The sequence below is a fragment of the Electrona antarctica genome, assembly GCF_951216825.1.
Source record: "Electrona antarctica genome assembly, chromosome: 2".
Lineage (NCBI taxonomy): Eukaryota > Metazoa > Chordata > Actinopteri > Myctophiformes > Myctophidae > Electrona > Electrona antarctica.
Window position 1 is genome coordinate 8304291 of NC_136807.1, and position 21328 is coordinate 8325618.

The 21328-nt window shown below is 46.0% G+C and overlaps 1 protein-coding gene across 4 annotated transcripts in view; it reads right to left on the bottom strand.

Moving 5' to 3' along the window:
• Nucleotides 1-21328, bottom strand: part of prkcz (protein kinase C, zeta) — a 273129-nt gene that overhangs the window by 46763 nt on the left and 205038 nt on the right. For all 4 annotated transcript variants that reach the window (XM_079523572.1, XM_079523571.1, XM_079523570.1 and 1 more), the window contains 4 exons: nucleotides 15661-15796; nucleotides 14447-14534; nucleotides 11975-12094; nucleotides 2669-2748 (listed from right to left, as the gene is read on the bottom strand). In XM_079523572.1, coding sequence (XP_079379698.1) covers nucleotides 2669-2748; nucleotides 11975-12094; nucleotides 14447-14534; nucleotides 15661-15796 — 424 coding nt within the window. The remainder of the gene's footprint in view (nucleotides 1-2668; nucleotides 2749-11974; nucleotides 12095-14446; nucleotides 14535-15660; nucleotides 15797-21328) is intronic.

Sequence of the window (21328 nt, forward strand, 5' to 3'; positions counted from 1 at the left end):
TTAATAACACCCCATCCATTGGAACGCAGGTTTACAGGGTCCTTAATAACACCCCATCCATTGGAACGCAGGTTTACAGGGTCCTTAATAACACCCCATCCATTGGAACGCAGGTTTACAGGCTCCTTAATAACACCCCATCCATTGGAACGCAGGTTTACAGGGTCCTTAATAACACCCGATCCATTGGAACGCAGGTTTACAGGGTCCTTAATAACACCCGATCCATTGGAACGCAGGTTTACAGGGTCCTTAATAACACCCGATCCATTGGAACGCAGGTTTACAGGGTCCTTATAACACCCCATCCATTGGAACGTAGGTTTACAGGGTCCTTAATAACGCCCCATCCATTGGAACGTAGGTTTTACAGGGTCCTTAATAACACCCCATCTATTGGAACGTAGGTTTACAGGGTCCTTAATAACACCCCATCCATTGGAACGCAGGTTTACAGGGTCCTTATAACACCCCATCCATTGGAACGCAGGTTTACAGGGTCCTTAATAACACCCGATCCATTGGAACGCAGGTTTACAGGCTCCTTAATAACACCCCATCCATTGGAACGCAGGTTTACAGGGTCCTTAATAACACCCCATCCATTGGAACGCAGGTTTACAGGGTCCTTAATAACACCCCATCCATTGGAACGCAGGTTTACAGGGTCCTTAATAACACCCCATCCATTGGAACGCAGGTTTACAGGGTCCTTAATAACACCCCATCCATTGGAACGCAGGTTTACAGGGTCCTTAATAACACCCCATCCATTGGAACGCAGGTTTACAGGGTCCTTAATAACACCCCATCCATTGGAACGAAGGTTTACAGGGTCCTTAATAACACCCCATCCATTGGAACGTAGGTTTACAGGGTCCTTAATAACACCCCATCCATTGGAACGCAGTTTTACAGGGTCCTTAATAACACCCCATCCATTGGAACGCAGGTTTACAGGGTCCTTAATAACACCCCATCCATTGGAACGCAGGTTTCTTTTTTACATTTCCTGAAAAGTAACCGTTTTGGACATACAAGGTTTCCACCCGACAGCAATGATTTGGCCACAGACCCTCATTTCAGATGATTTATTAAGCCAATTTGACCTGAGATCCGATTCTAAAAATGTCAGTTTCTATGTCAGTGGTTCTTCGATTTTTCAAAAATAGCAGACCTACAAGCTCGTAGCGCGCCACTCGGTGGCGCGCTATGAGCTTGTAGATCTGCTATTTTTCAATAGCTAAAGCATAACAATGCTAACACCAAAAGGGGTTCCCACCCAAAATGGGTTAAGCCAATTTCATCAAAAAATAAAAACTAGACTAAAATGTTAGGGAGGGACTATACTAGTGGACAAGATAACTAAAAGACAAGTCATTTTATGATTGGTTAATTGCACCATCGGCATCAAAATAGCCGATCTACAAGCTCACAACGCAGCACACTTGCATTTGTATTACTATACTTGTGAGGACACAATGTTTCAGAACAGCAATTTTACAAATGCCACGTTTGCACATTTTTTTCTAATGTAAAACCATAACTCTGAAGCCAAGCATAGCTAATCTACAAGCTCACAACTTGCGGCTTATAGATGAACTATTTTCAGTGAGCAGCACCGGTACAAAACTATTTTGTATAAATCAGACATACTAGAACCCTAAACTCTAAAGGCCTGTTCATACTCCACTTTTAGGTGATAAGGTGACCACCATCCACCAACAACTACAACAGGGGTGGGCAACTGGCGGCCCGGGGGCCACATGCGGCCCCCACCTTCACTTAATGTGGCCCTCAGGTTAATGTCAGAATACTGATTATAAAATTGGTTTCAGCTGTTACAATTCCACAACATGCAAACATGACCCGCTTTAATTAGTTCAGTCTAAATTAGTAGCTCATTGCTCAACACAAGTATAATTGAAGGCATTTGAAATTACATAAAAATATTAATTTTCAGGATTCCAATTCAAAAATAGCAAAAAATAAAATCAAGATTTCAATTTGAATATTGCGACGCGTTTTGAGCTTGTAGATCGGCTATTTTTGCTACGACAGTAATATATATGGCCCTAGGGAGTGAGTGTGGAAATATAGTGGCCCTCTCCATCGTCAAAGTTGCCCAGCCCTGAACTACAACATGGCGTCACGCCAAGGTGGTAAGCGCTTCACTGCTCACCCAAACTCTCTGTTTTTACTAACCACCGAGGTCACCTCATCACCGGAAACTGGAGTATGATGATGAATAGGCCTTAAGCCTGCATGCCTAATTCTGAATCTAACCATATCCCCAACCTGAATCGATTAATACTCTTTAATACTATAAAAAACAACCATTTATCTTGTGAGGACCAGTTCCCTGGTTGGTCCACACTGGGCCTTGTTGGTATGGCTGGGGATTATTTTTTACATGTTTTAATTTAATGTTCTTATTTATTTATTTATCTTTTGTAACACACACACACACACACACACACACACACACACACACACACACACACACACACACACACACACACACACACACACACACACACACACACACACACACACACACACACACCACGTGTTCTTGGCCTGGTTTCCACGCGCGCGCTGAGCAGTGCAAACAGAGACAGAAGGAAGGGGGAGGCATCTGATTGGTTGTGGGACCACGGTGCCTCACCTTGTTCAGAAAGCCCTTGAGCACGCTGGCAGCTTTCACCGACAAAGACCTTGGGATGCGAATGGGCTTCTCGAGAATCACTGTTAGGAGAGAGAGTGAAGGGGAGAGAGAGACAGAGAGAGAGAGAGAGAGAGAGAGAGAGAGAGAGAGAGAGAGAGAGAGAGACAGAGAGAGAGAGAGACAGAGAGAGAGAGAGAGAGACAGAGAGAGAGAGACAGAGAGAGAGAGAGAGAGAGAGAGAGAGAGAGAGAGAGAGACAGAGAGAGAGAGAGAGAGAGAGAGAGAGAGAGAGAGAGAGAGAGAGAGAGAGAGAGAGAGAGAGAGAGAGAGAGAGAGAGAGAGAGAGAGAGAGAGAGAGACAGAGAGAGAGAGAGAGAGAGAGAGATGGATGGAGGGAAAAGGACAACCATGAGAAAAGGGAGACAAACAATTGGTGATTCACCATCCGGTCTGCCTGTGGGTTACCACGTCTGCTGCGTGGGAGTACGAAGGAGGAGGAGGAGGGGGAGGAAGAGGAGGAGGAGGAGGAAGAGGAGGAGGAGGAGGGGGAGGAAGAGGAGGAAGAGGAGGGGGAAGAGGAGGAGGCGAGGGAGCAGTGTGGTGGAAAAAGTATTCACTTTTTTTTTAACTTAAGTAAAAGTATCAATACTGCATTGTAGAAGTACGATCTGTACAAGTCCGGAATTCAAAATGTACACTTGGGTAAAAGTGTTGGTGTCAAAATGTACTTAAAGTTCCAAAAGTAGAAAGTACTCAGTTGTGCAGAATGTCCCATTTCATGTTTTCAAATGTATAACAAATCTGTTGAAAATAGCAGATCTACAAGCTCACAATGCGTCGCGGTGCGACGCATTGTGAGCTTGTAGATCGGCTATTTTCAGATAGCCGAAATATTATACAGTGCTGAAGTGGTTAGTGTGTTTTGTAATACTAATCAGAATCTACAGTAAGTAAGTAACTAGTAACTGAAGTTTTATAATAATTGTAGTGGAGTAAAAGTACAATATTTGCCTCTGAGATGCAGTGGAGTAGAATTAAAAAAAGTATTGAAAATTGGAAATACTCCAGTAAAGTACAAACACCTCAAAATTGTACTTAAGTACAGTACTTGTATTTATAGTTACTTTCCACCACTGCGAGGGAGCAAGAGGGAGCGTGCGAGAAGAGAGAGAGAGAGAGAGAGAGAGAGAGAGAGAGAGAGAGAGAGAGAGAGAGAGAGAGAGAGAGAGAGAGAGAGAGAGAGAGAGAGAGAGAGAGAGAGAGAGAGAGAGAGAGAGGTCTATTCTATTCCATCCATCGGGAGCTTTTGTCGTGGTTAATGTTCACACAGCCTTGATACCGCCGCAACCTGACAGTGTCAGAATAATGGGGTATGGACTGGAAATTATTTAATTTCATTCAGACCCTATAAAATCCCAAGGTTTCTGCAACTTTTTTTTTTTTCAGAGGCATTTCTGAATAATAGTTTAAACTTTAAACTTTAAAGGACCGTACGTGTCAGGGTCTATTCATCTAGCTTCGACCTCTGTGATTCTCAACCAGTTTGATATGCACATCGCCCATTTGATACCATTTCTATCTCTTGTACATTACACATGCCCAGAGGCACAGACCCGTAAGGTCCATTTGGTTCCTAAATATCAGTTACAGTACCTGTGTGGACCCCCCTGGGACCCCGGCTTACACACCATGCACTATATAAGGACCTTGTAGTGCACGGCCCCTGGAACCCCTTACACACCATGCACTATATAAGGACCTTGTAGTGCACGGCCCCTGGAACCCCTTACACACCATGCACTATATAAGGACCTTGTAGTGCACGGCCCCTGGAACCCCTTACACACCATGCACTATATAAGGACCTTGTAGTGCACGGCCCCTGGAACCCCTTACACACCATGCACTATATAAGGACCTTGTAGTGCACGGCCCCTGGAACCCCGGTTTACACACCATGCACTATATAAGGACCTTGTAGTGCACGGCCCCTGGAACCCCTTACACACCATGCACTATATAAGGACCTTGTAGTGCACGGCCCCTGGAACCCCGGTTTACACACCATGCACTATATAAGGACCTTGTAGTGCACGGCAGCTCACTGATATTGTAGACCAGTGGTTCTCAACCAGTGGTCCGGGGACCACCAGTGGTCCTTGAGGGGGTTCCAGGTGGTCCCCAGCTAAATGCTGGTAACCAAATGGACCCTTACAGTATATATCTTTAACTCTTGAGAGTGTATAATGAGAGTGTATAATGGAACCAAATGGACCGTTTTGGTGCCATTGGTCCATTTGGTTCCATTTTTCCAAGAGTTACATTATCTTTAAACATTAACATCTGCATTACTTAATTCAGGCCTGATGTCGAAAAAAAAAGTTTTCTAAATCATGACAATTTTCTGAAAGATTTGAGGCACATTTTAACGATTTTTCAAAAATAGCAGACCTACAAGTTCATAGCTTGTAGATCTGCTATTTTTCAATAGCTAAAGTATAACAGTGCTTAAAACACCAACAGGGGTTCCCGCCCAAAATGGGTTAAATTAATTTACAAGAAGTCTACACAATTGTATGTAGAAGGATTATTTGCCTCTGCTATGGTACCAACATCAATACAGCATGGAAATGTCGACATATTCTTTAGTGTTGGGTCTGCAAGGCTAAATCTCGCCAAATGGCGGTCCGTGGCTCAAATGCAGAATACATAATGGGCCTTGATATGAAAACGATTGAAACCACTCCAATCCAAGCTATCCATCTCTGGATGCCCTATACGGGCCACACCCATCCCAGCGTCAGGGTCCCTGTGATGCCCCTGGATGTAGTTAGTTACTTCTATAGGCATTACTCCACACATTCCACATCCCAAATGTCTCTTGCTTCTCTGCTGCTCTCCTGAATCTGAACCCAAACATAGCTTTGTGCCAACAGGCTCCGGCCCGGGCAGAACGCCAGCTAGGGGATGTGGACATGGACATACAGAGATCTGCTATCCACATTAAGCCAAAGCTGTGAGCCCTTCTGGCCACCCACAAAACCCCTTTGAGGAGTTGGATAGGGCACTTACTTATCTTTGCCCCACACGTTCTTGGGTCAGTGTAGAGAAGGTATCGTGCTTGTGTGTGTGTGTGTGTGTGTGTGTGTGTGTGTGTGTGCGCGTGCGTGCGTGCGTGCGTGCGTGCGTGCATGCGTGCGTGCGTGCGTGCGTGCGTGCGTGCGTGCATGCGTGCGTGGGGAGAGAGGGGGCCAGTGCCCACCACACCATTAGATGACCAGATAGGGCATAGAGTAGAACACATGACCACAACGTCCCTGGTTTGATTCCTGCTGGAGAGACCTTGCTGCATGGCCTTCCCCTCGCTGCCCTAGGCCTCACTCACACGGTCGCAACAGATTGCTGTATGCTTGTTGTATACAAAGGGTGTGACACAGCTTGCCCCAATGCATTTCCAATGGGAGTCACATGGTTTGACAAAACATTTGTGTTGTATGAGGGGGAGGGGCGCAGTCGAAACACAGCCGAAAGCCATACAACAGCTTGTAGTCCAAAATGTGGACTACAAACCATGTGACTTCCATTGGCCATGACACTCACAACATTCATACAACAAGCATGCATCAATGTTTTAAAGGTCTGAGTGAGGCCCTACACAGTGGTGGAAATAAGTAACCAAGTACATTTACTTAAGTTCAATTTGGAGGTATTTGTACTTTACTGGAGTATTTCCAATTTCCAGTACTTCTACTTCTACTCCACTACATCTCAGAGGCAAATATTGTACTTTTACTCCACTACATTTATTTGAAAACTTCAGTTACTAGTTACTTTGTAGATTTTTATTTAGTAGTATACAAAACACACTAAAAACCACTTCAGCACTATATATATTTCGGCTATTTTCTAAAGATTTTTATACATTCGAAAACTTTAAATGGGACATTCTGCACGATGAGTACTTTTACTGTAAAAGTAACTTTTGATGCCAATACATTTGTACTTTGTAATTCGGGACTTTTATGCGAGTACATTTTTCCACCACTGGCCCTACATTCCCTGTCTCTACTGGATGCACGATATATCGCTCATCATATCGGTATCAGTCGATAATTAGTTCATGCATTTTGGGCGGGAACCCCTTTTGGTGTTAGCATTATATTATGCTTTAGCTATTGAAAAATAGCAGATCTACAAGCTCATAGCGCGCCACCGAGTGGCGCGCTACGAGCTTGTAGATCTGCTATTTTTGAAAAATCGAAGAACGACAGGATGTAGAAGACATTTTTAGAATCTGATCTCAGGTCAAAATGGGTTAATGCGTTGTCGGCATCGAACAGACATAAAGATTATCCCCACATCTCACTCCAACGTTATGACACCTCTTTGATGAATGCTTTGGTGACACTGCAAGGCATTAACTCTGCTCCTTTTAATTAATTTGCGTTAATCTCCGTCAGCAGTGAAAGCAGACACTTGAAAACGGAGCGTAATGTTCAGCAAGCCTAATAAATCAGGTAATAAAGTCTGCATCTGCACCCAGAATCACAGTTACTGCATGTGTAAAACAACCCCAGTGGAAATCAGTACTGGTAATGGTATGGATCCATTTGACAGAGCAATCAATCAGTTATTGAATATCGGCCAACATATTTCAATATCACGCATCAAACATCCCCCAAATAAAAAAAATGCAAAAGAAGTGGAAAAAGCGGCACTCCAAAATAAAAGATGCAAGGCTGGCTCAGATGCACTTTGTCATGTTTAATTGAGAACGCGTTCTCAATAAAACATGAGAAATTGCATCTGACGTTTATGAGTTAAGTTATATTTAACCCATTTTGACCTGAGATCAGATTCTAAAAATAGCAGACCTACAAGCTTGTAGCGCGCCACTCGGTGGCGCGCTATGAGCTTGTAGATCTGCTATTTTTCAACAGCTAAAGCATAACATAATGCTAACACCAAAAGGGGTTCCCGCCCAAAATGGGTTAAAGCTGAGCACCTCACTGCCTTAACCAAGGGCAGTATCCAGAGGAAGTGCTTTTCTTTCTTCAGAAAATATTAAAAAAAAAATAGGTACAATGTATTTCTTCACATAAAAGGTGGAATTCTTAGGGGGCACTAGTACTAGCGTGGCATATTGTGACCACACACTCTCCCAAAGAAAGGAAGCCTTTGCCAGCAGGCTCTGTGTGCCTGTCTGTCTATAGCTCAGGGGTTGGCGTGGCTAGCAGTAATGCCCAGGGAGGGGGCCTGGCACAGGTCTGACGCCAGTCTGCCTAGGTGGGCATATGGACGGGCTGCTCCTATAGCAACCAGGACGGTTTCCGTTGGCAGGTGGTGGTGGTGGTGGTGGAAAAAGTACTCACATTTTGTACTTAAGTAAAAGTATCAATACTGCAATATATTTTTTTTTTTTATGTTTTATCCCACAATTTTGTAACCCTTTTTTTCACCCAGTGTCAATTATCGAATGTAATCCTGGGCGCTACACTTCCTCTGCCAACCTGGGGGGGCAGCGGATTGAACTCATGCTTCCTTCTATACATGAGGAGTCCAAGCTGCTTCTTTTCACCTGACAGGGGAGAGTATCCCCGGCCGGACGTAGCGCGTGGAAGGAACACGCTATTCTGACCAGTTCCTTTCCCCTCCATCAGGCGCCCCGGCTAGCCAGGGGGAGGTAGTTTAGAGACCAGGATTACGGCATGTTTTTGTGAGGGTACCTACCCTAGGGGACACGGGGAGAACATGCAAACTCCACACAGAAAGGCTGCAATATAGTAAAAGTCCAGAATTCAAAATGTAATTGAGTTTAAGTACAAAAGTATTGGCATCAAATTGAATTTAAAGTACCAAAAGTAAAAGTACCAATTGTACAGAATGTCCCATTTCAAGTTATAATATAGCTGATCTATAAGCTCACATTGCGTCGCATTGGGCATGTTGAGAATTCTGCCGGGCTAATAACTTTAGGGCAGAGTCTAGAGTTTGAATGGACAGGTATCAGTCAAAAGGGAGACATCGAAGAGGAAGGACGGGTGGGGAAGGATCAACATATGGAAATGTCAGAACTGGTCAGCTCCATATATGGAGATCTAAGGGGTGGAGGTAGAGTTGCTGGCCGGCTCCATATACAGTATGCAGATCTAGGTGATGATCCCGTCTTCTCCATGTATGGCTATCCAGGGTTTGATGAGGTTAGTGTCATGATCTTCATATATGGAGACGGCCATATATGGAACGTGTCACGAGGCGTGACGGACTGACGGCCATATATGTAGGGACTGACAGCCATCTATGGCGTGATGGACGGACGGACAGACTGACAGGTTTTCATAGTAATCTGCGACCTATGGTCGCAATCAAAATGTTCAAAGTAACTAGTAACTAAAGTTGTCAAATAAATGTAGTGCAGTAAAAGTATAATATTTGGATCCGAGATGTAGTGGAGCAGAAGTAAAAGTATTGGGGGGGGGGGGAAAATAACAATACTCAATTAAAGTACAAATGGGCTACCTCAAAATGTACTTAAGTACAGTACTTAAGTAAATGTACTTAGTTGCTTTCCACCAGTGCCAACGAGGGCGGTTTCCGTTGGCAGCGGGCCGTGGTCCAGACGCCACGCTGCTCCTGCCCCCGCGGGGAGGCGTGAGGAGGATGGTACGGGTGGCAGATGCTAGTCACGGTGCCACGCTATGCCCACCGACGGGCACCGTGGAGACAGAATGCGTCACAGGAGGATGGGACGTAGTATGGAGGAATGTCTGCTTTTCAGGCAGGGGGATGCGTGTGTGCGTGTGTGTGTGTGACGTGTGTGTGTGTGTGTGTGTGTGTGTGTGTGTGTGACGTGTGTGTGTGACGTGTGTGTGTGTGTGTGTGTGTGTGTGACGTGTGTGTGTGTGTGTGTGTGTGTGTGTGTGTGTGTTTGTGTGTGTGTGTGTGTGTGTGTGACGTGTGTGTGTGTGTGTGTGTGTGTGTGTGTGTGACGTATGTGCGTGCGTGCGTGCGTGCGTGCGTGCGTGCGTGCGTGCGTGCGTGCGTGCGTGCGTGCGTGCGTGCGTGCGTGCGTGCGTGCGTGCGTGTACTATATAAGAGAGTACCATATGGCGTAAAGCCCTGGTTCCCAAACACTGGGTCGGGTTCCATTTGTGGGTCGCGGACAAATTGTGAAATACTCAAGTAAAGTACAAATACCTTAGTCACAAATATACTTAAGTACTGAAGTAAATGTACTTAGTTACTTTCCACCACTGATTCTAAGCAGCAGACGGAGGATCCTCACAGAGTGCTGTGTACAGTATGAGTAGTACAGTACAGTACAGTACAGTACAGTACAGTACAGTACAGTACAGTACAGTACAGTACAGTACAGTACAGTACAGTACAGTACAGTACAGTACAGTACAGTACATCAACCCATAATAGCCACCTGCTGCAGCAGGCTGTCCTCCTCACCACTGTGGAACAAAGCAATAAATTAACTAATGTTATTCCAGCCATGCCAAATGTCCCTATAAGGACAGTCAAGTTAGACCAACTCATCACTGGATGATAACCAACATCAGACACTGACTTGTCACGACTGGCACAGGAGCTAGCAGCCTGCTGCTGCTGAGACAGGACTGGAACACTGTTTCTCAACCAGTGGTCCATGGACCTGCCCCACATTTTCCAGAACGGCCTGTTATAGCACCACCATGAGGCAGCTTTTCACATGTTTTACCTAAAACTGCACCGATCTGCGTGAAACGTTGCATGCACACTCCCTAGAGGCCAAGGACAAACCTTTGACCTGCATTTTCCACATCTGCCTTTTATAGCGCCACCAAGAGGCCGATTTTTGTAAAACACATTTTTTGATATTACTCCTCCAGATTCTGTCCAAAAATCTCACAAATCGTTACACAGTATCTCTATGGTCATGTGCTCAAGTCGGATCTGTCCGATATTTCATATTCCATCCTAATTGGCTATAATTGGCTTACACAGTTTGCAAGATTGCCCCGTTTTGAACAAAAGCCTCAAATCATGAACGCAGCATGCAATTTACGTGAAATCTTTCACACATTTTCTTACTAGGCTGAGGAATATATCCCACCCTTTTCACATTGGCCTGTTATAGCGCCACCAACAGGTTGATTTTTGCAAAACACATTTTTGGAACAAAATGCCTCAAATCATCCAATTGCCATCAAAGGCAAACATGTTTATATTACTCCTAAACATTTTGCCAAACATCTCACACAGTCCTATCCTCCTGGTGGAGACCTGTGCCCAGAAGGGCACTTTTTCTAGTTGGGAGAGTATGTTTCGCACTCCGTCCGCGTGTGCGTCCGTCCGTCTGTGTACAGCTAATCTCCGGCACCGTTGGCCCGGCCCATGCCAAACTGTGCACACACACTCCCTGGATGCCAGCGACGAACCACTGCCCCAAAATCTTCACAACGGCCTGTTATAGCGCCACCATGAGGCAGAGTTTTGCAAAACACATTTCTTTATATTACTCGTACACATTTTATCCATGCATCACACAAATATACACTATCTATATAGTGATCTCATCAACACAGACCTGTCCGCAGACCTGTCCGCATATTATTCCATCCCCATTGGCTAAGATTGCCTTCCAAAGTTTGCAGGATTGGTCCGTTTTGAACAAAATGCCTCAAACCAGCGTGCGATTTCCATGAAATTATGCACACACATTCCCACTAGGCAGAGGAAGAAATGGCACTTCAAAATAATAATCAGCCTCATGGTGGCGCTATAACAGGCCAATTCATGTTCTTACCTAAAACTGCACAGATCTGTGTACAACTTTGTAGGCACACTCCCAGGAACACTCCAAGGAAAAACCATTGCCCTGCATTTTTCAATCAACACGAATCTGTCCGCTGGTGGCACTATAACAGGCCAATTCATGTTTCACCTATAACTGCAATAACATTTTGTCCAAACATCACAAACGCTATTATCCTGGTGGAGGCCTGTGCCCCAAGGGGCACCTTTTCTAGTTTATTCTGCATTTGAGCCACGGACCACCATTTGATGAGATTTAACCTTGCAGACCCAAAACTGAAGAATATGTCCACATTTCCACGCTGTATTGATGTTGGTACCATAGGAAAGATAACAGGCCAAAATCAAAATAACAATTCTTCTACATTCATTCATTCATTTTACTCTCTCAAGAGGTAAAGATCTAATTTTGGTTAGCAACTCTCAAACATGATGATCATGTTTTTTTAACTAATAAGCCCCCACATTGAGAACCAATGGAGTGGACGTTGGGCCTGCTCTCACCTTGGAAGAGGTACTCTTCAGTGTTCATATCGGGATTGTCTGTGATGATGTCGAACGGAGACCTCCCGGCCATCATCTCAAACATCAGCACGCCCAGCGCCCACCAGTCCACACTGAAACCTGGGGGGAGAAGGAACAACCATCAGCACGTTGTGACCGCATGTCGCATTTACATTTATGAAAACCTGCATCTCCTGTCTGTCTGTCTGTCCGTCCATCCGTCCGCCCGTTAGTTAGTTAGTCACCCAAGCCTCCATATATGGTTACGCCTCGTGACATCCCGTCTCCATATATGGTCAGGCCTCGTGACATCACGTCTCCATATATGGTCACGCCTCGTGACATCCCGTCTCCATATATGGTCAGGCCTCGTGACATCACGTCTCCATATATGGTCAGGCCTCGTGACATCACGTCTCCATATATGGTCAGGCCTCGTGACATCACGTCTCCATATATGGTCACGCCTCGTGACATCACGTCTCCATATATGGTCAGGCCTCGTGACATCACGTCTCCATATATGGTCAGGCCTCGTGACATCACGTCTCCATATATGGTCAGGCCTCGTGACATCACGTCTCCATTTTCTCTTATTTTCAGGAAATCACTACAAGGCACTATCAACTAAGACAGGGCTGGGCAACTTTGACGATGGAGAGGGCCACTATATTTCCACACTCACTCCCTAGGGCCATATATTACTGTCGTAGCAAAAATAGCCGATCTACAAGCTCAAAACGCGTCGCAGAATTTGTTTTTGCTATTTTTGAATTGGAATCCTGAAAATGAATATTTTTATGTAATTTCAAATGCCTTCAATTATACTTGTGTTGAGCAATGAGCTACTAATTTAGACTGAAGTAATTAAAGCGGGTCATGTTTGCATGTTGTGGAATTGTAACAGCTGAAACCAACATTATAATCAGTATTCTGACATTAACCTGAGGGCCACATTAAGTGAAGGTGGGGGCCGCATGTGGCCCCCGGGCCGCCAGTTGCCCACCCCTGAACTAAGACAACAAACACCTGAAAGGCATGATGCCTTTCAGGTGTTTGTTGTCTTAGTTGATAGATTGTGTTGATACATTTCCACAGATGAGCCACTGCTGCCAAACAAGAGACATCTTAGCCTCATTATTGTTTTTACTCAAAATTTATATCACACGATTTTGCAACCCATTTTTTCACCCAGTGTCAATTATCTAATGTGATCCTGGGCTCTACACTCCCTCTGCTAAACTGGGGAGAGCAACGAACTGACCTCATGCTTCCTTCAATAGGCCTATCTCACAGCATTTCCCCGCCCCCTTTCCACGCCCCCTTTTGGAGCTAATGGTGTTATTTTTTTGCGGTCCATAGGCTTCCATGTTAAAAGAGGTATTTTTCACAAGCCACAAACTACCGTTTTGTAAAGGTAAGGTTTATTCTACTTATTTGAGTTGTTATACCATTGTGTTTTCTTCATATTATTATCGGTCTTTGACATTTTAACATTAGGAAATGTACTTAGATTCTCCAGAGAAAAAAAGTGTAAATGCCTAATGTTAAATGACACCACTATCTACTGGAAGGGGGCGTGGAAAGGGGGCTGTGAGATAGGCCTATGCATGAGGAGTCCAAGCCGCTTCCCCAGTTGGACATTGCGCGTGGAAGGAAGTTAAGGAACACGCCAGGCCAGGGGGAGGCAGTATAGAGACCAGGATTACTGCATGTTTTTTGTGAGGGTACCTACCCTAGGGGACACGGGGGCCGGGAGAACATGCAAACTCCACACAGAAAGGCCCTTTCGCCAACCCCGCCTCGGGTATGTGCACTGATGACGCGGAGGAGAGAACACGGCCCCAGCAGCACCCACAGCGTCCCCGGCGGGAATCGATTAATCGAACCCAGGACCTTCTAGCTGTCAGGCGACAGCGCTACCGACTGCATCACCACGCCCCCCTTTCAAAGACCACATTTACCACAAACCTGGTTGCTTCCTGTTGGAGATGTTTGATACTCTTCTAACGTTTACAGTGGTTTAGAGCAGTGGTTCCCAAAGTGGGGTCCGGGGACCCCCAGGGGTACCTGAGGGAGTTCCAGGGGGGACACAACTAAATGATAGTTTGGAACCAAATGGACCCTTATGGGTCTGTAACTCTGAGAGTGTACAAATGGAACCAAATGGCCATTGATTTTACAGTATAAATTGGGGTCCCAGAGATAGAAATGCCATTAAATGGGGGTCTGTAGACTAATGCATGTCAAACTGGGGGTCCTTGAAATTAAAATGGTTGAGAGTCACTGCTAGAGACGTAAAAATCTTCTCTTATGGGGGTCCCTGGCATATCTTTTCAAATGGGGGTCCGCGGGGCTAATTAGTGTCAATTTGGGGGTCCCTTACATGAAAAAGTTTAGGAACCACTGAGTCCAGAATATTGTACTCAGGATGAGTAGCTAACTACTTTGACACTTTGACCAAATACTCACCATAATCCTCTCCTCTCAAGATCTCTGGTGCAATGTAGTTGGGCGTTCCACAGAATGTGCTGGTGGTGTCGCCCGGTCTGATGCCCTCCTGAACGACGGATCGACACACAGCCACGGGAAGGACGACACAGACAGAGAACAGTAAGCATGGAGGGCAGAGTGGGGTTATGATAAGGACGACACAGACAGAGAACAGTAAGCATGGAGGGCAGAGTGGGGTTATGATAAGGACGACACAGACAGAGAACAGTAAGCATGGAGGGCAGAGTGGGGTTATGATAAACATGGAGGGCAGAGTGGGGTTATGATAAACATGGAGGGCAGAGTGGGGTTATGATAAACATGGAGGGCAGAGTGGGGTTATGATAAACATGGAGGGCAGAGTGAGGTTATGATAAACATGGAGGGCAGAGTGAGGTTATGATAAACATGGAGGGCAGAGTGGGGTTATGATAAGGACGACACAGACAGAGAACAGTAAGCATGGAGGGCAGAGTGGGGTTATGATAAGGACGACACAGACAGAGAACAGTAAACATGGAGGGCAGAGTGGGGTTATGATCAACATGGAGGGCAGAGTGGGGTTATGATCAACATGGAGGGCAGAGTGGGGTTATGATAAACATGGAGGGCAGAGTGGGGTTATGATAAACATGGAGGGCAGAGTGGGGTTATGATAAACATGGTGGGCAGAGTGGGGTTATGATAAACATGGGAGGGCAGAGTGGGGTTATGATAAACATGGAGGGCAGAGTGGGGTTATGATAAACATGGTGGGCAGAGTGGGGTTATGATAAACATGGAGGGCAGAGTGGGGTTATGATAAACATGGAGGGCAGAGTGGGGTTATGATAAACATGGTGGGCAGAGTGGGGTTATGATAAACATGGAGGGCAGAGTGGGGTTATGATAAACATGGAGGGCAGAGTGGGGTTATGATAAACATGGAGGGCAGAGTGGGGTTATGATAAACATGGAGGGCAGAGTGTGGGGTTATGATAAACATGGAGGGCAGAGTGGGGTTAGGATAAACATGGAGGGCAGAGTGGGGTTATGATAAACACGAGAAAAGAAAGAACAGCGAGAAAAGGAGACCCACTCCTCCCCTCGCTTTTACATCTAGTTGACAATCGATCCACGTGCATTATTTATTAATAATCCAATGTCAGCGTGCGCTCACAGCGGTCTACTAAAGAATCCATAGCTGCCCTTACCTTGCACATGCCGTAGTCTGTGAGCTTGATGTGTCCCTCATGGTCCAGGAGCACGTTATCCAGTTTCAGGTCACGGTAGATGATGCCTTTTTCGTGCAGGAAGTTCAGAGCGATACATATTTCAGCAGCATAAAATCTTTTTTTTTTTTTTTTGTGAAGAGGGGGGAAAAAAATCAGAGAGGCACAAAGGGCACATTGTCAATTTAGATGTATAATAATCCAGAGATATATTATCATTCCTAATATAATGGAAAGTGACAATTTCAGGACCAATAACGTTCAAAAGTAGGGTTGTCCCGATCACGTGATTGGAAATCGGGGCCGATCACGTCGTTTTTAAATGACCGGAATCGGACCGGGAGCAAAGAAAAACGTGATCGGGACATCCCTAGTATCAATATTATATCCATATCATGATATTAGACTGGATGTTGTCTGTGATTTTGGATATTGTACTATTGTGATATATAAGTGTTCTATAAAATATAAATATCGGATCGGGAAAAATGGGTATATTGTTGTTAAATGACCATACTGCAGAAGTACATGTTGACATGTTCAGCCCATTGTCTGACCATGACTCAATAGCATACTTCACAGTATACTCACTGCCGACCTGTCCTTACACATGGCATACTTCACAGTATACTCACTGCCGACCTGTCCCTACACATGGCATACTTCACAGTATACTCACTGCCGACCTGTCCCTACACATGGCATACTTCACAGTATACTCACTGCCGACCTGTCCCTACACATGGCATACTTCACAGTATACTCACTGCCGACCTGTCCCTACACATGGCATACTTCACAGTATACTCACTGCCGACCTGTCCCTACACATGGCATACTTCACAGTATACTCACTGCCGACCTGTCCCTACACATGGCATACTTCACAGTATACTCACTGCCGACCTGTCCCTACACATGGCATACTTCACAGTATACTCACTGCCGACCTGTCCCTACACATGGCATACTTCACAGTATACTCACTGCCGACCTGTCCCTACACATGGCATACTTCACAGTATACTCACTGCCGACCTGTCCCTACACATGGCATACTTCACAGTATACTCACTGCCGACCTGTTCCTACACATGGCATACTTCACAGTATACTCACTGCCGACCTGTCCCTACACATGCACACTTTTTGCTACTGCTACTCATACATTTTGTCACACATTCACACAATTCGCTATAACTTCAACTCTTTCATGTTCCATTTCAATTCCCTATGATTGCCTTCCAAGGTTTGCAGAGGTGCCTGTTTTAGAAAAGATGCCAATCATCATGAATGCCTAACTTAGTCTCTGAAGAAAAGATTATTTGACTTAATGGCAAAGGAAATATCATCCAGAGAAGCAGAGACCAACCAAAGAAAAACAGTTGGAAAAGATTTCAAGCATGCTGTAATAAAATTCATTGTCAATGGGCTAAACCAGGCTTGTCTCGCATTGCCGATATTACTGAATATATATACTGATAATAGAAAACTGCTATTCAATGAAATAGCAGCTTCACAGAACCATTGAGACTTCAGTGGAGTTCCTTCATATGGGTTGGTATCAGAACTGCTTTTCAAAGCAGTGGGCGTATAGATCTGTACTGGTTTTCTCCAGCGTCCAAGAAGCCTATTCAACAAAATGACTATTCCCCTGACCCAGCGGTCCCCAAACCTTTTGGGCCGTGCGCCCCCCGTTACCTCCTGACCTAGCTGATGCACCCCCCAACGCTAAGTCTTGTTGTGTTTGGCCAAAAATGATACATTTTGAATATGACCATGGCAAATAATCACAGAATGTCACTGTTTTACCAGATTTTGCCATTTGTGTTAAATAACAATTTACAATTTAGGCATTTAGCAGACACTCTTAATCCAGAGCGACTTACATTAGGCAAGAACAAAAAAGCAAGGGAATACAACACATAAAAATGCATTTATCATGAAACATGCGTAAGCTAAGAACGTAACTAGAACTATATAATGACACTATACATATAAACTATACATACTATACTATGCTATACATATGTACTATGAAGTGCTATGACTACATACAATGCAATTATTGTGCTGTCTACTCTACATGACATGCTATAGGTCTGTTTTAAATGCTATCAAAGTCTAAAGAGTGCTATCTAAGGGGGTAGGGTAAGTGCTATGGGCCATGATGGAGTGATGCTGCAGTTCTGATTGCAACGGGAAGTGCATTCCACAGTTTTGGGGCCAGAAGGGAGAAGACACCATAAAACCACCCTTTTCATGTCACGCACCCTCTAGACTAGAGGGCGTTCACACCGCTTGGAGAACCCCTGCCCTGAGCGATACGTAGGCGGAGAGCTCTGATCGTCTGGCTACGACTAAAACCAGCCCTTTAATGTAAAAACACATCACACAGATTCTACTGCAATTGATTCTGATTGAAACACAGAGGGCTGTGGAGAAATGTAATCAGTGGACACCGCTTACATGATGATGGTGATGACCCCCCCCCAATTCACAGGCTTTATGTAATGTAATGCACTGTTTCCCCAAACACTGGTTCGGGACCCATTGTGGGTCAGGCCCAGGAAATGATTCCCAATGCATTTTTCCCATAGACATTTCAAAAAGTATTTATTTAAAGACGGTTACGCCGCGGACAAAGCCAACTCGAGTCGTCACAACTCATGACAACACAAACAACATTTTGGACCAAACAAATAATTACAAAGAAGAAAAACAACAAAAAAAGTGTTGTAACCTGAGGTTTTTTTTCTTCTTTCTAATTATTTGTTCGGCCCAAAAAATTGTGTTTGTTGTCATGATTTGTCACGACAAGAGTTGACTTTGTCCGCGGCGTAAACGTCTTTAAATAAATACTTTTTGAAAAGTCTATGAGGAAAATGAACGGAGAATAATTTCCTGGGCCCTGGTAGGGGGCGGGACTGGGCCCTGGTAGGGGGCGGGACTGGGCCCTGGTAGGGGGCGGGACTGGGCCCTGGTAGGGGGCGGGACTGGGCCCTGGTAGGGGGCAGGACTGGGCCCTGGTAGGGGGCGGGACTGGGCCCTGGTAGGGGGCGGGACTGGGCCCTGGTAGGGGGCGGGACTGGGCCCTGGTAGGGGGCGGGACTGGGCCCTGGTAGGGGGCGGGACTGGGCCCTGGTAGGGGGCAGGACTGGGCCCTGGTAGGGGGCGGGACTGGGCCCTGGTAGGGGGCGGGACTGGGCCCTGGTAGGGGGCGGGACTGGGCCCTGGTAGGGGGCGGGACTGGGCCCTGGTAGGGGGCGGGACTGGGCCCTGGTAGGGGGCGGGACTGGGCCCTGGTAGGGGGCGGGACTGGGCCCTGGTAGGGGGCAGGACTGGGCCCTGGTAGGGGGCGGGACTGGGCCCTGGTAGGGGGCGGGACTGGGCCCTGGTAGGGGGCGGGACTGGGCCCTGGTAGGGGGCGGGACTGGGCCCTGGTAGGGGGCGGGACTGGGCCCTGGTAGGGGGCAGGACTGCGACGTGCTATAGTGAGACCGTCTGACTGTAGTGTCAATGCATGACAGCACATAAGAAGAACAGGGATGGAAAACGCCCCGGCAAGTTTATGAACGGACGCCGCCCGTCCCACGTGCAACATACTCCCAAACTGGCATCCAGCAGACTGCCATGAAGCTGTATCATCATATCAGCATGCCATCCGTTGCCCACCTACCTGCACCCCCCCCCATTCCCCCTCCCTGAAGCACAGGGGAGAGTGTGCCAGGACTCTCTCTCTCTCTCTCTAGCCCATTCTGAACGGGAACCCCTTTTGTTGTTTTAAACATTATGTTATAATTTAGCTATTGAAAAATAGCAGATCTACAAGCTCATAGCGCGCCACCGAGTGGCGCGCTACGAGCTTGTAGGTCTGCTATTTTTGAAAAATCGTGAAAATATTTATTTCAGAAAACTGGAGGATTAGAAGATTTTTTTTTAAAGTTTTAGTTCAGGCCTAAACGGGCTAGGAGTGGAGCTCATGAATATGTACGCTCATTACGGGTGATTAACATGCTGCTTTGCATACACATAGCTGTGGTCTCGGGGAATACGGATGGCAGGGGCCTGATAGGGGCCCGGCTGCAGTGCCTCTCTGAATTACCTCGCCTTTGATCCACAGTTTTTTCTTTTTTCAAATCAGTGCCGCAGTTAGAGTAGACAGGGAGGCACAATGAATAATGGGTGCTCATTATGATTTGCTGAGGTGAAGGAAGAAGAAGGAGGGGAAAAAAAGTAAAAGGATGGGAATTTGCCAGGCATTGACATGAGCAGGGCCGCCCCACCGCCGCCGCCCCGCCCCGCCGCCCCGCCCCTGACCACTTGTTTACCCCACGGCAGGGCCGCCCCTGACCATTGGTTTACCCCAGGCATGATTGTGCTGACCCCCCATGCCATCGAGAGCGCTGTGTTTTCTCATGTATATCGGCTACTTTCGCCATTGAATTGAATTGTCCTAATGTTGGTGCTAAAAAAACACTTTTTGACCTGAGATCAGATTCTAAAAATGTCTTCTACATCCTGACAGTTTTCTGAAAAATCTATGTTTCTATGTCAGTCGTTCTTCGATTTTTCAAAAATAGCAGACCTACAAGCTCGTAGCGCGCCACTCGGTGGCGCGCTACGAGCTTGTAGATCTGCTATTTTTCAATAGCTAAAGCATAATGCTAACACCAAAATGGGTTAAACTCACTGCTAGACCGGGCGGGGAAGAGGGGCAGCTTCAGCTCTGATCACTGCAGATCCACATGGGCACGCATGCAACTCGAGGGATGCACGCATGGATGTCGGGCGCTCGTTAAATAAGCGGCGGATCCGCTCAGAAGACTATTATTATGATGATCGGCTTGGCGCATTCTGTTGCACGGCGTGTTGCCTTACGCACACTGTGAGTATTGCGCGTATGCCTGGTGGTGGCACCGCACTGGACATGAGAACTCTCGCGAAGAGTTTGGTAAAGCTATGCTGTTGTTGAGGGTTGTGTTCTGCGTACGCCATCGAGCAACGCCTTCATACAAGAAAGGCCCAGGCGAGGATCTTTAACCGAGTGAATCTTCAACTCAGGAAGGCTTTTGGCCGTCAGAAAATGGAAGATGATGTACAATTGCAGAAATAGTGTCCTTCATTCAGTAGTCTCATGTAGCCAGACAACTATTCCGTGCACAATAGATAGAGTCTGGAACTACACCAACTACACGTAATCTGTTTGTCATTTCCGTTCCCAAAAATACATTTTAAAATATCTTTACATTTAATTTTTTTTATTTTCAGCAAGCTACAGTATATATGTTCAGATGATTTCTATTTATATTAGGATACATTTGCGCGACTGTAAAAACGAAACGGAAGTGGGGAGGAGGCTGCACTTCCGCTTTATATTTTACTCATGATCAGAGCTTCCGTTCTCCAGACTGTAAGACGGAAGCATTTGAAAATTGCGAGAGGAAACAGTCTGGCCACGTGAGACAATTCATGCAGCAGTGCCTGATTCTAATCTCCATCCCAAATACGGTTCACCGGAATCGCTCCTACACCCCTACCTGCAGTGCATAGTCAGTTCATGCCAGATTTATATTTAGCTGTGCACCCGCGTTGCACACCGAAAACAGCCAATCTACAAGCTCACAACGAGTTGGGAGCATGACGTGTT